Source organism: Triplophysa dalaica, chromosome 4 (genome assembly GCF_015846415.1).
Source record: "Triplophysa dalaica isolate WHDGS20190420 chromosome 4, ASM1584641v1, whole genome shotgun sequence".
NCBI lineage: Eukaryota > Metazoa > Chordata > Actinopteri > Cypriniformes > Nemacheilidae > Triplophysa > Triplophysa dalaica.
Window position 1 is genome coordinate 15,869,738 of NC_079545.1, and position 17,266 is coordinate 15,887,003.

At 37.1% G+C, this 17,266-nt stretch overlaps 1 protein-coding gene across 3 annotated transcripts in view; it reads right to left on the reverse strand.

Annotated features, from left to right (window-relative positions):
* The window catches only part of LOC130420102 (ras-specific guanine nucleotide-releasing factor RalGPS1), a 93,243-nt gene that overhangs the window by 21,383 nt on the left and 54,594 nt on the right, over positions 1–17,266 (reverse strand). For all 3 annotated transcript variants that reach the window (XM_056747191.1, XM_056747192.1, XM_056747190.1), the window contains exons 9-10: positions 1,924–2,061; positions 1,202–1,295 (exon numbers count right to left, since the gene is read on the reverse strand). In XM_056747191.1, coding sequence (XP_056603169.1) covers positions 1,202–1,295; positions 1,924–2,061 — 232 coding nt within the window. The remainder of the gene's footprint in view (positions 1–1,201; positions 1,296–1,923; positions 2,062–17,266) is intronic.

Consider the following 17,266-nt stretch of genomic DNA (forward strand, 5'->3'; position numbering starts at 1 on the left):
AATCCTGAGTTGTACTCATGAGCGATGGCTCTGAAGAACAAAAGGTAAGTGAATGCTGCACGCCGGCCTCCTTTTATACCGGATTTCCGGGGGCGGAGCCCGGCATGCAAATTGCATTCGCCAAATTTCATTGGCCTTTTCTATAGTAGTCAGAGTTGATTGGTTCTCAAGGGCGAACCCCATCTGTCGTTCTCGACACAACGTCGAGAGACCGACAGAAAGGGAACAGATTATTGCAAACTTATAATTTTCCTAATTGTGTGCTAATATGTTTGCGTCAACAAATGAAGGCTCACAGGCAGGGATGATATTCTCTCCGAGACATCTGTATTTGCATCTGTATCTTTCCAACGGAGCCAATGATAACAGCCTGAGGACAATATTAAGACTGTCCCACAGATCTCTACAGAGTAAACAATAAACTCCAACATAATCAAAGACTCTTTGATCTTACGGCAATACACTGTGATCGCATCAATTTACTTCACAGCTGTCCATGATGATATGAGGTGGAGAGGAACGACATAAGACGTTACAGTAAAACGTCTAGTAAAACTTCCAGTCGTTGTTCAGTATAACAACCGGATCCCAATCTGCAGTCTACTGCATTCTCAAACCAACACAGTACTGTTAAAGAAATTATTGTAGAAATGTTTAGAATTACGTAACCTCTACAGGAACAATCTATGGTTTGGAAGCACTATTTATGAGTGTATTTCTCATTGTTGGTTCAATGCGTTTGGAGTCGAGCCCTGCTGAGGTTAGGCAACACATTTCCATGTTGCCCAAACTCTCAGATCACCCGGGGTTTTTAATAAAAACACTTTTTAAAACGGGCTGGATGGCGCTTCGTAGAATTATGTGACGATATTGATTCTTACTGTGCCGACCACCCAAAAATCCTGGTTTGTTTGCCTGTAACAAAACGACCCATGAGTTCTCAGCGTCAGATATATGGGGACGTCCAGACCAAGAACAAAAGACCACATACGCAATCATTCCCTGTTTCCTTTTCCCCGAGCCCTAAATCATCCCCGCCGGCGGGTCACCTTCACTTCTATGCCGGGCGTCCTGCTAAAGTCATCAGACCGTTTGAAGGTGGAGCGTTTGAGATGTACAACTCCTACACATTGTACCTTTGAGGTCTCGGACCCCTCGGAGGCCCGTTACACACCGCTGAGCCCGCCAGCCCCCCACTTACTTGAAATTGTCATCTTCCACAAACTTTTGAAGTTCCTCAATGTAGCGAACAGACATCAAGTACTTCTGCACATGAGGCAGGACCACAAGGTGATCTGGGGAGAGAAGGCTGAGGGTCAGACATGTGCGTGTGTATGGACATATATATCAAGTTCAAATCTCTCCAAGGATTTCAAGAATACATAACCAGCACCGAATGTAACAGTGATCTTTTTATGGAACGCATCTCTGTTATGAATGAAGTTCTTTATTACTTCCTTCAGACAAATCTAGTATTGTCATAGCAGCTTGTCAACATCAAGGGATGTCCAGCTAGTATGACTTTATACTGTACATGTGAAATAATCTCGCATTGAGCGCATTAGCTTGCCTCACTCGTCCCTGTTTGCTAACAGACCATTTCTGGACTGACTTTGGAACTTTTTAAGGTTTCAGTTTGCATTTAGACAACAGCAACAAACCCACAGCAGGATTAATGAAGCACTATAGAGATTCATTATTTGGACGTTTGTTGTCAAAAATTGCATTACAAAAAAATATATTTTGCTTTTATTTAATTAAATGTATAGTTAACATTTCCATCACGTCTCCAGTCATCTCTTTTCACCAAGCGAATCATTATGGGATGCTTCACTGGACATTCATTTAATTTGTATTTTTTTTATGCTGCCACCTCACAGCGTAGGTTCATATGTATAATGTAAAGCACATGACTACACAGACCGTATGTACAGGACATCTGCAGGTCAGAGATCACACGGAGGATATTATTCATCTGATTGGTCCGCTGCTCTGTCTCGATGATGCTGTCAGAGGCGGGATAGGCCGAGTCAATGTAAATCATGTCCAGCAGGTAGATTCCTGTGCGGGGAACAAAACGATGCAGATTACACTTTATTCATAACGACATACATGAAATATTAGCATTATTAATAAAGATTATAAATTACTTTAAAAACGAATATACAAAATTTGATACCCAATTGACGATGAAACAATGAAACATGTATTACAATTCCACACAACGTATCATTCATGAACGCAAGTTAATGCATTAGCTACATAAATAACATTGACCAATATACATGTATTTTTACAGCCTTTATTAATTTTGGTTGATGTTAATTATTTATTGTATTGTTAATGCCAACGGATATATTTTATAAACGTATTAGTGAATGCTGAAAATAAAATATTGTTCATTATTCACATGTTAACAATTGCAACCCTATTGCAATTTTGTAACTGTAAAATCATTGTCATTGTTAGTTTTTTGTTTTTAAGTACCACAACAGTAAAACATGGCTGTTCACTTTCCAAAATAGAAATCATAATTTCTTATCCATGAAAAAATATAAAAATATTGCTCATTTACATTGATTTTTCTTTCCAAATTTTTTTTTTATATATTTAAAATCGATTTTGTGAACCTATAACATTCTCGTATCACATATTGTATATAGCAATATTCATCACCGATCACATTTTTCTTCAAAATCATAAAGACCCATCAAAAAACTGCACTTTTAATGTGGAAGTATTTTACACAATTCAATGTATACATACTTTATAGAAATTCTTAACAACAACAAAAAACATAAACCCTCTATCAACAAAATGTTGTGTTCCATAAACATATACTAAAACAACCAGACCAGAACAGAGATTGTTAGTCAGAATGTCAATCAGAGCGCTTCTACATGGGGAAATAATCTGAGCTCTTTAAAATAAAGATTACGTTACAGCTATTACAAGACAAGCTGTGATATACACGATACAGTATGATGTATTTAATGAGAACCAGACATGTACCGTACAGGAGGTGCTGTCGGACACTGCTGGCTGTATTTGAAGCTGAGATGGAAACGATCTCAACCCTTGTTAAAACACATGGATTAAGTGTTGCTCGAAGATCTATGTTTGGGTTGTATATTCTTCTCGATAGTACGTGTACATACTAAAATCTCTATTGTAAAATACAATCCCACAATGCAATGCAACATCATTCTGAAGTTATGAATGAAACGGAATCAATCCGAAATCCTCTACTTTAATACTATACAATAGGCGAAGACCACTATGCAAAATGAGTACAATTTTCCTATTTATTTAAACAGAAAATGTAGAAAACAAACTGTGATGTCCAGATGAAAATGTCTGTTACTGATACATGCAGAAAAATCTCAAGCATTGAGAGATGTGTGTCACGAAGACGGGAAATGAAAGTGTATAATGTGTGTTCTAATTTGCCATGAAACCAACAGCAAATGGCTCAAAAAGCCAACAAATCCGACATGAGATCACCTGCACACGCCTGGGCACAAAACACAAAGTCGGCATGGAGCAATTTCATAAACGCTTTAATAACCATAAATCGAAAACTGGTTTTCAACATGTGCTTACAGGCCTCTTAAGGGGTAATTTCTATATTATATTTTCTTTTCAAAAGCTCTGCTTTAATAAAAAAGGTTCTGTTGCTCTTATTTGGATTATGTTAATAATAAGTTTCACTAAAAGGGAGAGTTTACCCATAAAATCAAATAAATCATCATTCACAAAACCTCACGTCGTTCCAAACCCGTCTGGATTACTTTCTCCTTTGGCGCAAAAGGTAATCTAAGGCTTAAAGTCTAAGCTTCAGTTTTCCATACAAGGAAAGTCTATTATTATTGCCAAACTACAAAAAATTACCATTGAGATAATATAAAAACGGAAGACTTGTATCTTACCTAACTTTTTTCTGTTATTGGTTGTGTTGCGATTGGTTATGTGATACATATATGTTTACTGTATGTATATCCATAACGGAGTCAAATAATGTCATTGTATTCTTTTGACAATGATAACACTTTGGAATATGGCTGGTGCTCCAGCAAATCAAAGTTTCTATCGGAAGTTTCCACATCAAATAAAATCATTAATCAAACAAATATAAAACAAACTTTACTGACAACTAGTGTTGTAGTACTCAAGACTGGTCTCAAAACCATTTTTTGATGGTCTTGGTCTCGTCTTGGTCTCGACAGTCTTTGATCTCGTTCTTGTCTTGGTCTCAGATTTCCTGGTCTCGGGATTTTATTTCAAACCGGTCAAGACCCCAACTGTGGAAATAATACTAAATTGCTGGTGCTTTGTCTGATTTATATGTTTACATCATTCATGTGATTGGATGTAAAACTTCTGGCTTTTAAAGCATTCACCTCTTGTTCCTTATTTAATTATTCTGTAACTTGTGTTAGTCTTACTGCTGGTAAGAGAAGAATGGGGGATTGTCTTAAAGAATTCTGTCAACAAAATGAATACACATAAAGGCACACAGGCCTCTGACAAAGGCATGTCAGAGATGTGATTGCAAAAAAGGTAGTTGTATGAGATCTTATTTTTATTTTGAGATCTGATGTGATTATATATATTTGGCGTTTGGTCTTTATTGGACAGACAGTGATTTTGGATAGGACATGAAGCGAAGTGGATGATAGAGATGTGGTAGGGTCGGGGAAAGGACCTCAAATTCGGGTCGCCCGGGACGCACCGGCGCCATATGTCGGTGCACGAACCACTTGACAATGGCTCCAACGTGATATTGATTTTGTGTTATTATTCAATAAACCTTCAGTTAATAAGAAACTTAAGTTTAATATGCAATTAAAAACAAGTTTATGTTGTATTTTGGCTCGCCCCAAACAACAAATTTTGTCCATTTTTGAGCAACACCGGTATTTTGCTATTGATTAGATATAAAAGCAATGAAACTAATTAATTCACTGAATGTTTCGTTTTATCTTGGATATTTACCGTTTTTTATAATGACATTTTAGTTATTTTACCTGCACAAAATTTTTAACATGTTAAAAATGTGGGTGATAAAACATGGAACATACTACACATACATTTCTGCACAATAAATCACCCAAGCTACTTCTATTTTTTGTGGATCCTTTGAATACATTTTGGGACTGCTGGTCTTGGTCTATCCTCGGTCTCGGCCTGCCTTGGTCTTGTCTTGGTCTCGGCATCCAAAACTTGGTCATGTCTTGGTCTCCACGCCCTCTGGTCTCGGAATTGGTCACGGTTTTGGTGGTCTCAACTACAACACTACTGAAAACTCTTGAGGTAAACAGCGGTGTGCTGCTAACAATTAGAAGTGTATTATCTGGGCAAATGACCTGGAGGGTCCATACTGTTGACAATACGGTGAATAAATGAATACATAATTTCTTGTTTACATTTACGCATTTGAGACATTTCAGAGCAACTCACAGTGCATGGTGCAAGGTAAAGTTTGTTTTTTCAGAAATTCAAACCCTCAAACCTACACGCGAAGTACGGATGAGAGAGCATTTTACAGGATGTTATTGTTCAAATGTCAAGTTACATGAACCTAGTAAAGTGTTTGTGTTTACCACTCAATTCCATTTGCATTATGTGTGGGTTTTGTCAGGCTCACCTTTGACCCTGCCAGGAAAAAAGTGATGTTCAGACTAAACAGAATTAGGGACGAGCTTGTCTGTGCCCTTAAAAGACTCCAGCGTGGCAGCTTGCATAATGCGTGCCACTTCTTGTGGCTCTCTGTGTTCTACAGAACAAACACTGTCCAAAAGCACTTGGTGAAAACCCAATCGTACAGAAGATTTCCTTTCTGCTGATGCGGAATTTACCTGGGACTGCACTGATCTTATTACACAATCATGTTTGATAGTATTAGTAAAACAGATCCAACATGCTTACGCAAAGCCTTGCCATCATATCCGTGAAATAATTCAGTATATTTGAGTAAAATCATAGGATTCACTTAACCCGTGCGAATGCGCCAGATGAACTACAGATGTGGGGAGGTCCTTTCTAAATCACACGAGGTCCCCACTTAACACTAATCCAGTGCGAATAGGGCTTAAGATAAATAACTGAAAGAGATCACGTTTCTTCTTTCAAAACCTAAGATATACGTTTTACTAAAAATTGCAAATACTCTATACTATTATGTGTCCCTAAATAGCCCGTATTTGCTTGTTCTGTTGGACAATTGCACAGCAAATTAACTCCTGCATTCAAAAAACTTGCAAACAGCTTTCATTTAAAAAAAGACCTGCTGCACGTGAATCTAACAAATGCTCAGATGAAAGCCAAGCAGCACCAGACAGATGTCATGTTATTCTGCGACTTTTTAAATTAACCTGAGCTCTCGTAAGAGGACACAACGGTCAGGTCAGCGTTACATCATATACAGGATTCTCCAGCTGTCAACAGACCGACCAACACGATGTTTGGAGTGGAGAGGATATGATGTCATCATTTGTTTTCAGGCTGCACCATCTCCATGTAAACAAGCAAAATGGCAAAATCTTACAACATGAGTCACAAAGCACATTTCTTGGATCGGATGGACTTAGAAAAGCCATTGTTTGAGCGTGTCCTCGAGAACTTTAAAAACAGCTTCTCGAATGGTTAGTTCACTGAAAAAAACCATGATGAATCCCATTGCTAATAATAAGCAAGAGCAATTAAACAATTTAAATGCATCAAATCACTAGAAAATGTTTAACAGATAACATGTTTCTGGTTTTTGGCTTGTGTCTGGTTTTGGCATTCAACTCAACTCATCTTTATTTATACAGCACCAATAAAACAACAATTGTTGACCAAGGTGCTGGACAATCAAAGAAATAGTAACAACATTTACACACAACATAACATAGATCACAGCACACATTGCATCTTCACAGGTAGATTTAAAGGAACAGTTCACCTTCAAAATGAAAATTCTGACATCATTTACTCACTCTGTTGACATTTTAGACCTGTGTCATTTTCTTTTGTCTGCAAAACACAAAAGAAAATGTTGGTCCAAAAACCGTCAGTCCCCATTGACTTCTATTGTGTTGAAATGGAAACAAAACCAATCAATAGTCAATAGGGACCAACAGCTTTCTGTTACTAACATTTTTGCTAACATCTTCTTTTGTGTTCTGCATAATCTGTGTTCTTAATAATGTCAGAATTTTCATTTTAAAGGTGAACTATTCCTTTAACGTCAGCTTTATCCTGTCCAGCCTATACGTACCAACACACGCATTATTTATTAGCATATTCCAGTGGATTTTTTTCTGCGGTCCCTTCTCCGTTTGTAAAAATGGGAAAAACAACGAGGAAAGAGGTAGAGATGAGTGTTGTGTAGGGTGAAGTATCCGTAAAGAAACCGCAGCAGCGATTATTACATCAGATTCTTTGGTTTTCATCAACATGTCACAGCGGTTAAAACTGAAGTTACACTTAATACAAAATTTTCCTTTCCACGTAAACGTAGAGTGTGGATCAAAGGCTGAGGAGAAGATTTCTTGAAATACTAGATCTAAAACAAAATGCTGCTGTGTGCGTTTTCGAGCAATAATCTGCATCTGTCAAACAGCCGTGTAACATAAACTACACATGATAATTCGCAAGTCCTTCATCTTCAGTTTCCCCACAGATGTAGGTCACTCTCTCCAGACCGAAATACTTACTAATTCATTCTCATCATTGGCATGCATCATATTCTACCTAAAATCATGTCACTCAATACACAAATGAAACCTTTCTTTTTCTGTACAACTCAATTCAAATTTATTTCAATAGTGTTTTTTTACAACTTTGCATCTTTGCAAAGCAGCTTTACGGAAAATGTTGACAAGATGTTTAACACAGCAAAGTAATGGCCTCCTCATGCGACTGCATCACAAGAAAACCAGTGGTGGTTCAGGACGGCAGAGCCACGGCTCGCTGAACCGCAGATTAACCTCTCGAGCAGCTCATTACAGATTTCCACATCACCGCTGTATCATAATAAATAAACAGAGTTTCCGAGCAGGGGCAGCGCGGCTTGGCAGCTCCTGTTATATAACCGTAAATCAATCCTATAACCGTGCCCGCTTGGGTCCGTACGGCACTCCCACGCCACTGATAAAAACATACAGGTTTGCATTCAGCACGCGTGTTGAGTCAAGCAGAGGAGTTTTGCCAATCCGTGTAGGAGTTGACGTTTATTCCAGACACAGACAACATTTACGGGACAAGCAGCCAAAGAACAGACTGTGTGCAATGATAACACATTAAACTGAAAGAATGACAGATTTCAAGTGTGTACAGCATCATGGTTTCACATTTATTAAATATACTTTCCTAATGGTCTGAATCTTTAAATGAATAGTTCATGTATATAAAAAAGGCTTTACAACCAAACATCTGTGCTCATACTGGAGTATTTTCCTTTAACACTTCAGTCACAGCATATTAAAACAGCTTATTTGTTAAGAAAAATAAACTTGGCAAGCACCCCAGTAAAACACAACTCATCAGCTGTTCAAAGGTCCAGCAGACTGTTAATAGACGACTTATCCAAAGCCTGGTGTATATCTCAAACACACATACACACAAAAGCAAGCAACCAAAATCTAAAACTAAAGGAAAATGTAAACTTCACCGATTCTACTGAACACTGACATTTTGTGTTGGAACCTGACATAATTCAGAACAGTCATCTAACCGCAGATGTTCATATTAAGTTGAACAGATCACGGGCAGCGACCCACCTGTCAATCACCAAACACATTTCAAGAGCACATTCGGAAAGTTAACTTCTTGACAAAAGACCTTTAAAACTGCATTCTGTTCTACTCAGAAAATATGAATCAAAATACAGCCGCGGAAAGAATTGAGAGACCATTTAGATATTCATTTAATGAGCATTTCTAGATGTTTCGTGGTCATTCCAGTCCAGTGTGTGTTGAATTCCAACAAAATCAAACCTCAGGCGTTTTCATCCTCAAACCTTTTCAAACCTCAAAGTCATCCAACAGCAATGTGAACGACTGACAGCATGACAAGAGCCATGAAAACTGCCATCAAAATCAAGGTTATCACATACATTTTTTTCCTAAATACATTAAGAGTGTATTCTCTCCATGATAAAGAAAAACACCTTCGCAACATCCATTTTTGTTTCATACTTTAATCTACAAACATTTTTTTTATATGATAATAATATTGTTTCTATTTGCATTCCTTTGCAGAAAATGAAAACTGGAGAAAAGATGCTCTGCACTTTTTCAGGCCTCAAATACTACAAAGAAAACAAGTTCATATTCACTTTTAAGCAATACAACAGTCATACTACTACATGTTCCTGGGATCTTTCTGATTGATTTGTTGCGTTTTTGAAATCTAACTATGATCCATTTTACTTGCATGGAGATCTCCCGGACCACACGAAGTGGTTTCACAGCCACAGCTTCCAAATGCAAACACCACATGTAGAATCACCTCCAGATTTTAACATGATTCATTTATGAAGAAATAATTTAAAGTCCCAGTGAAATAAAAAATAATTCATGAAATATTGCAGCCTTTATAGTAAATAGCTTATAAATGGGGGTCATTTTCTTTTTACAATTCTTGGTGCCCACATAATCTTCAATTAAAATCTGAAAATGCACTTCCGCCCTGAAATGACTATCCATCTCTTGGCTGGAGCAACCGTTAATTCCTCCCCTTCAACTGTCAGTCTGCTGTGCAACAGCTATTTTTACACATCCAATCAATTCACAGTGAAAAACGCAAGCAACGCCCACTAATTTTCTCCCTTGAAATTCCTTTTCACTCAGAAATTAGTCTGAATACCGAAGTAAAAATGATTGCAGCTTCCGGTTCACAGGGACTTTATGGAAAAGCCCATACCTGTGAATAAAACAGCTTTAGGTTCAACTGTCCGATTACTTTTTGTCCCTTGAAAAAGGGAGGAGCTACATATTAAAGAACTGTAATTCCTAAACCCTTCAACTAATCTGAATGTGTGCACTTTAAGACAACATCTATTATATAACTCTATCTTGAATACATTTTGGTACAGAGCTAAAATAACAAAAAATATGCCTCATTCCAAATATTTACGGACCCTAACTGTTTTTAGTCATTAAAAATATCATTTTTTGGGTGAACTACCTTTTTTTAAGAATGAAATAATATGATAAAGTGTTAAATAAAGTTGCAAAGTTTCAACAATTGCTATAGAGACCGTGTCTGCTGGAAGACAGAAAGAGAAAATCTCAAGTTTTCAAGTGTGAGAATGTTTATTTCTGAATGCAATTCAGTTTTTTTTAGACTGTGGATAATCGAAGGCTTCAGATAAAAAAAGATTATTTTAAAAAAGCCATCGCAAACAAGAAAGAGTCTCAAGAAACTGTATTCCGAAAAAACAGGCAGTAATTTCCCAGCTGTAAAACGCTATCATTCCAAAGCGATTTTGCCGGACTGAATCATCACGTTGACAACACACACACTTCATTACCGCTAATCTGTATAATGTTCCATGCAATCTCTGGGGAAAAGCTGTTTAATGACAGGCAGCATAAACTCTGTCGGATCCAAAGACCAGCTTCTAATTGTGGTGCATTTGTACTTGATTTCTGTAATGATACACAGACTTCAGCTGAAAGCCTCAAACAAGGTAAAACCGGCTGAGAGTTTAGATCTGAGACGTACCGCCTTGTGAGCGGCCCGTGGGACTGTGTCATGTCACCTGATAGCTGTGCACATTTGTGGCCCACAACACGTGGGGTTTTCCTTTCCTCACCACAGTCATCTTTAGTTTGTGTGTTTACAGAAAAAAATGAAAGCATCATGTTCTGAAAGATTAAAATGGAAATTGCTTGATTAAGATAAATTACGTAAACTGATTTGAAACAACATCCAACTGGAAAAAAACGAATAGATTAAAAACACTACATCTCATACCCGGCGGTTTTAAACAGTGGACCTCTGTTTGAACAAAACATCTCACATCAGACTGTAGATGTACCAGATGCAGACCGCACAGTCTGAATTTACCAATCTGATTTCATTGCTTACAAAATATCAGCGGGCACAGCCAGTCCTCAAACTGTGTGCGCCAACTGACTTTTTCTCCTCTACTAAACAAAGGTCTTTGTTAGATCCATCCACTCAGGTGCATAAACACGAGAGCACCTGGTACAAGAGTCAATGGTGTGTACAGCACGTTGACAAGTTCATGCAGACAGGCTGAGTGTTGGGGGACAGAAAAGAGCAAAGAATTGAGTGTGAGAAAAAATATTACCATTCAGGAGTTGCCAAAAGTAATGTCCGCCTTGGACAACTGATGCCTTTTTTTAGAAGTATAATTAGAGATGAATTAAAAATGATGTATTTTACGTAGTTGTGCTTGGGGTCTAAAAATAACACAAAATCATGAGTTAACCTCAAGTCAAGATAAAGTCAAGACCCAAGAGAATGACTGCTATAGACAAAATATTATATATAATATTTATGAGTTTGTTTCCAAAATAAGATAAAAAATCTTGTTTTTAATTGTTTTAAATTCTTTATTTAGTTAGCTGTAATTTGCGAGTTATTACGTGTTAAATCAAAATAAACCAGCTGCAGTTTGATTGATATTAATTGGAATGTACAATAAAAAAATATGATTTCTGAACATTTAAAAAACGTAGTTATCTCTTTTTGGAAAGAAACTCTGTGTGTGGTTATATATATATATATATATATATATATATCTGTGTGTGTGTGTGATTGTGTAGATATTTGAATATGTACATTAATAACTATATATAAAATATAACTACATCAATGTCAACCCATACACCCGATATACCCTATTTCTGTATTGGATTTTCAAGAGAACAACATTAGGGGTTACACATGAACATGGCCGTAGAAGAACAGATAGATAAGAATATAAATAAACTCAAAAGCAGTGTAGACTATTAATAATACACAACTCCTATAATTAAAAAAAAAGTTAAACACCACAAACCCTTCACCCTTTTCTGCTTGTTTCGTTAATAATTTTTATATATCATATAAGAAAAGCACCTCTTTTCTTTGGAAAATCTGCACAGCCTCTCTGAACACCTTCTGACTCAGTTTGCTCTAAAAGCGCAGAAAAGCTCTGCTATAAACATAAACTTGTGTGTCTATGATCAGTCACTCGTTTTCCCGTCGACCATGTTCAGGTATCTCATCAGATAAACAAACAAACTAACCCAGATAACCCACATGAAATGAATTAACCCGGCATGTGGACCCAAATGATCCGAGGGCCAATTTCATTGCCATTTGAAGAGCTAGTCCGTTTGATCCCTCAAGTGTTTCCACGATGAAGGGCCACAGTGTTTGGTGATGGATATAATAGTCGGTTTGTTTGGGCTGATGTGGGTTAATGAGCTGACCTCATGCTTGGACGGCTTCTCGCCATTAAAGGACATTTGGCCACAGAAGCCCCACTTAACCAAAGAGCCATTTTGGGTTTGTTTCATATCATTCATTAGATACAAAACAGAGATCTGAATTTGGCACGCTGGTAAAAAACTGCACTCACCAGCTCTACCAGTTAAAGATTTTGTGTGTTTTATAATACCACCAGAACCTATGGAGCTTCAGTTAAAGGGAACCTGGGACCCCAGTCAACGGGCACTAAAAATAAAAAAGAGAGTATGATGTTCTCACCACATGGAGGGGGATTTAGGGAGGACGTTTGGGGGGGATGGCGGCCCTGGGAAGAGACCCTCATAAAACAATCCCCAACATGCTGGAGGGTTCTCCATAAAAATAACATAAGTGAGTGAAATAGTAGCCAGGCTCATAGTCAAAACATAAACAAAGAGGCCAAATGTTTTCAGGCTGTTAGACGTGTCACTGCCGAGAGACGACGACATATAAACATATTAATTTATGTGTTGTAGCAGAATGTTTACAGACAATTGTGATCTTTAGATGTTTTAAATGATACTGCAAATCTTTTTCTCCTATTCTTAGGACAACAGAAAGTGTGTAAATTATTATTATTATACATTTGTTTAAGCACTACGGCTATTTTGCTGATAACCATAGTAGAATAAGGAAAATCATACATTTAACAAAAAGGGATTATATAAAGGATTAATTCAAGGTGAAAAAAAATATTTTTATACAGATTACCAAATACTATAAATGAAGAAAAATTAACACAGACCAAATGATGAAATGCACAAGGTCGAATTTAATGGACAGACTTATAAAAAGGCACATCTTGATTCAACCGTGAGTCACGTTGTATAAATGTGTGTATGAGTACACACTTGTATGGATAACTGACAGCATAAAAAGAATAATAAAATAATAACATATTCCACGTGAATCTGCTCATATGAATGCTGCAGACGAGTCGAGTTTCTCCGCCTGAGGAAAAAAGCACATGTTGCTCAACGTGAAGGCCAAACAGAAGTGAATGGAACAGTAGCTGCAAATGTTGGCAAAAAAATTAAATTAAAGTATAACAAGCGCGTCTGTGATTTTCGCCACAAGCGACACCTGTTGTGTGACCTTAAGTGAAAGGAAGCATTCGACGGGGTTTATACACAATGATCATTGAGGAGAGAATAAATAGCAGCGATGCCATAAAATAATAATTTTTGGTTCCACACAGAACAATTCATTTAAAGGTTCTTCTTTGCCACAAAGAAACAGTAAAGTTGATGTTAAAAGATTCTTAATGGAACTATTTAGACAAAAAAGGTTATTATATGGCATTGTGAAGCAACTTTATTTTGAAGAGTGTACAGTTTCCAAAAAAAAACATGAAACTTTTTGGCAGGTTATATACATGACCACGGAATTGCAGAAAATACATAACGTAACCACCCTTGTCTAAAAAACAGACAACTTTTTATGTGTTTTGACAGTTTATTTACATGACAACAGCATTTTGGAGACCTATAAACAGAACATTTATTATGTAATCCCTCTCATCACTTTACTGCCTGCATTTCTTTATAAACAGATGATGTAAACGTCAAAGACGAAACTAACATAAGTCACTTTACAATTTGAGAGACTGAACTTACAGATAAAGAGAGTGAATGAGAAATAAATCAGACAGAAAAGAGGCGTTTGTGATTAGAAATGGTCACTGTGTAAAAAAAAAAGCCCTCCAGGAGCAGACGGCCCTCTAAAACCTCACAAAAACAGACATCTTCCCCTTTCAAAGAGCACAATAAACTTTGTCAGAGAAATAATATAACCGGAAATGCATCAATAAGTAGAATGATGCAAACTCCATAAGTGATCAAACATGAACACAAACAAAATCTTCCAAGGATGGACAACACTGAGGAACTTCCCCAACTCTCCTCATAGCCCCGTGGCTCCTTGAGGACCACCAACATTAACAATCTCCTAAAGTTTCAGATGAGAGTCTCCCAATACATCACTAAGACTTACATCCCACCCAGCACTGGACTTAAAAACTAAAAGTAAAAAGCCAAACTGATGCCAGTTTCTGTGTTCTTTCCTCCATGTTTTTGATTGAGTGTAAGTCTGCTCTTACATCACCCTGTTTTACAGCTGAGGATGAAAACAGCCTCATCTGTCAGTTCATGACCCCATACACATAATATGCAAGGGGAAGCTGGGCTGCCAATCCGACGCTTAAAGTGATGCTGCACTTCAAATCAGAGTAAAACTATCTGATTTGATGAAGTCAAAACGACACTCTGAATGCTAGTTGCTGGTCTTATTGATCACACTTCATTGGTTAACGTCAATCCAAAACATCTTCCTAATCTTTAATCAAAATGAGAGTATTTGCATTGAAACTTTTGTGAGAGCTCCATTCTGTCTGACTTTATTCTGACATGTAAAGCCCATTAAATTCATTCCTGATAAATGAAATCCCAAACTTTTCAGAAAATATTCCCTTTGAAAAAACATAAGATGATAGAGACAAAAGGGCTCCAAACGTTTCATGTTAACTTAAAATCATAAAGGCATATTCCTATGAATACTTCAACAAAAACTCTAATAGCAGATTGGACATTCTGTCTAACGTTGTGTTATTTTTGAGAGAAATCCCCCTAAAATCTTGTTTTCTTGAACATGCTAAGTGTAACAATTTCTAGGCTTGTGAAGCCAAAATCTCTTGCCATGTGAAACGTGTCTCTTTCCTAAATGTTCTATCACAGGATCTGTCACAGGATTTCTGTGATGAACTGACAGTCAGATTTAAATATGAGGCTGTTTTCATTAATACATGTCTATTGAACAAAGCAAGAACGTGCTAGAGAGCTGCTTCATGTTTCATGCGGCACCCAGGAGAACATCTGGACCACGGATACTTAACATAAACCTTTTCATAGTGAAGAACAACATTTAAAGTTCAGTTTAATATGGTAGAAGAGATTTCCCCTGCGTGTCAATGTGACTGTAATCTTCCTAAGTGAGGCTTAAAATACTGCTGTTAGAAAAAAAACCTTGTTAAGCAAGAGGTTTGTCCTCAAGGTGACGTGTGTTCATTTATCTCTCTTCATCAGGGGTCGTTCAAACAGTCACACCTGTTCCTGCCGGTCGTGACCCTTCACCCAAAAACTAAATGATCATTTCATGTCAACTAAACTAGTGGTCCAGTCTAAATGTTCATTTTGATTATTTGTTTTGAAAAATATAAAAAAATGAAGCGTGCCAAAAAAAATAACGGGTGGATATTAACTCTTTCACCGCCATTGACGAGTTATCTCGTCAATAAAAAAACAAATGCTTCCCCGCCAAAGACGAGTTTTTACAGCAATCAGTGTTCGTACTGTTATACAGAAGGTGGCGCTATTACACACCTTTGGGAAAAAGAACAGAATCCCAGAACCTAGAACGTAAATTTCTTATCGGTTTTTAATGATTGTTCTGAGTGTAATCTGGGCGGAATCTTTGAAAAAAAAACTTTAATTATCTCAGCTGTTTAATCAAAGTGATGCATTTTTGCAGAAACCTACCCACATCTAAGGAGTGATAAAAAATGAACAAATGAAGATAGAAGAATACGGTTTCTTTTGTTTAAAATCTGAGACTCTGTTCTTTCATTTGACATATTGTATGTCCATATATTCTTTACAGAAAATTTACTGTGAGCCATTAAAGTTGGGTGAAAATGTAAAAAAACGCTGCCGTAGGCTGGCAACTTTTTTTAAAAGGCTCGGGGCGAATGAGTTAAGGGAGTAATAAACTATTTTGTAGGGGGGGGTTCAAATTATCAGATTTGGAGGCACAGGGGGTGGTGGATCTATTAGTAGAATCGATTGACTTTAACATTTCTTGTTGCATAACATGCTAATGAGAAATGTTAGAAATTAATATAATTTAAGATAAATCACATTTTTTTGATGCCGTAAAATAACTTTTTGGTTCCATTGTGGAACCGAAATGGTTCTTCTATGGCATCGCTGTGAAGAACCTTTCAAGCACCTTTATTTGGATATAGGTGCATGACATTTTTTTAAAGCTGCGCCCGATGCATGTAAATAAAAAATGACTAAATTCACGTAAAGGTTTAATCAACATTTGTGTATACCACATTCTTAATGTTTGAATAATTGCAATTAATATTATATTTTTTTGTTCTCTAAAATTGGCCTGTTGAATGTTCTTTGTCAATGACCAATCTTCATTTATCTCTTGGCTTACATCACTATTTATGCATGACCATCTTCAAAAATTATATTAAAGGGGTTATATGGCGGAAATACGTGTTTTTCTGTGTCTTTGGTATGTTATAAGTTGCCCATGCATGTTTTAGACACTTAAAATTGCAAAAATGTAAGTGTCGGAACAAAAGATGTATTCTGTCTGAGAGCGGATGCGAACCCAGACCTGCCTTAAACACCTCGTTTAACCACAACCCCATGCATGTATGTCACTTTGTGGCCTGATTTGACTTAGACCGCCCAAATGTATACGCAAGTACGTTGGGCGGTCTTGTCAATCTCATTGAACCATCGGCAGCGCAGCCTGATATTCCGAATATGGTAAGAGCCATTACATTCCCGTACACTATTCAACCAATAACTAAGCACTAGTGAACTGGCCAATCATACCACACCTCGCTTTTCAGAGCATTGAGCTTTGTAAAATATCAGCGATTTTCTGAGAGGCGGAGCAAAGAGGAGATACAAACATGCACGGATTGGACAACATCTAAAGCAAACAATAATTTTCGTTTTAGCCGAGTCAAATAACCCCTTTAACAAAATCAAGTTTA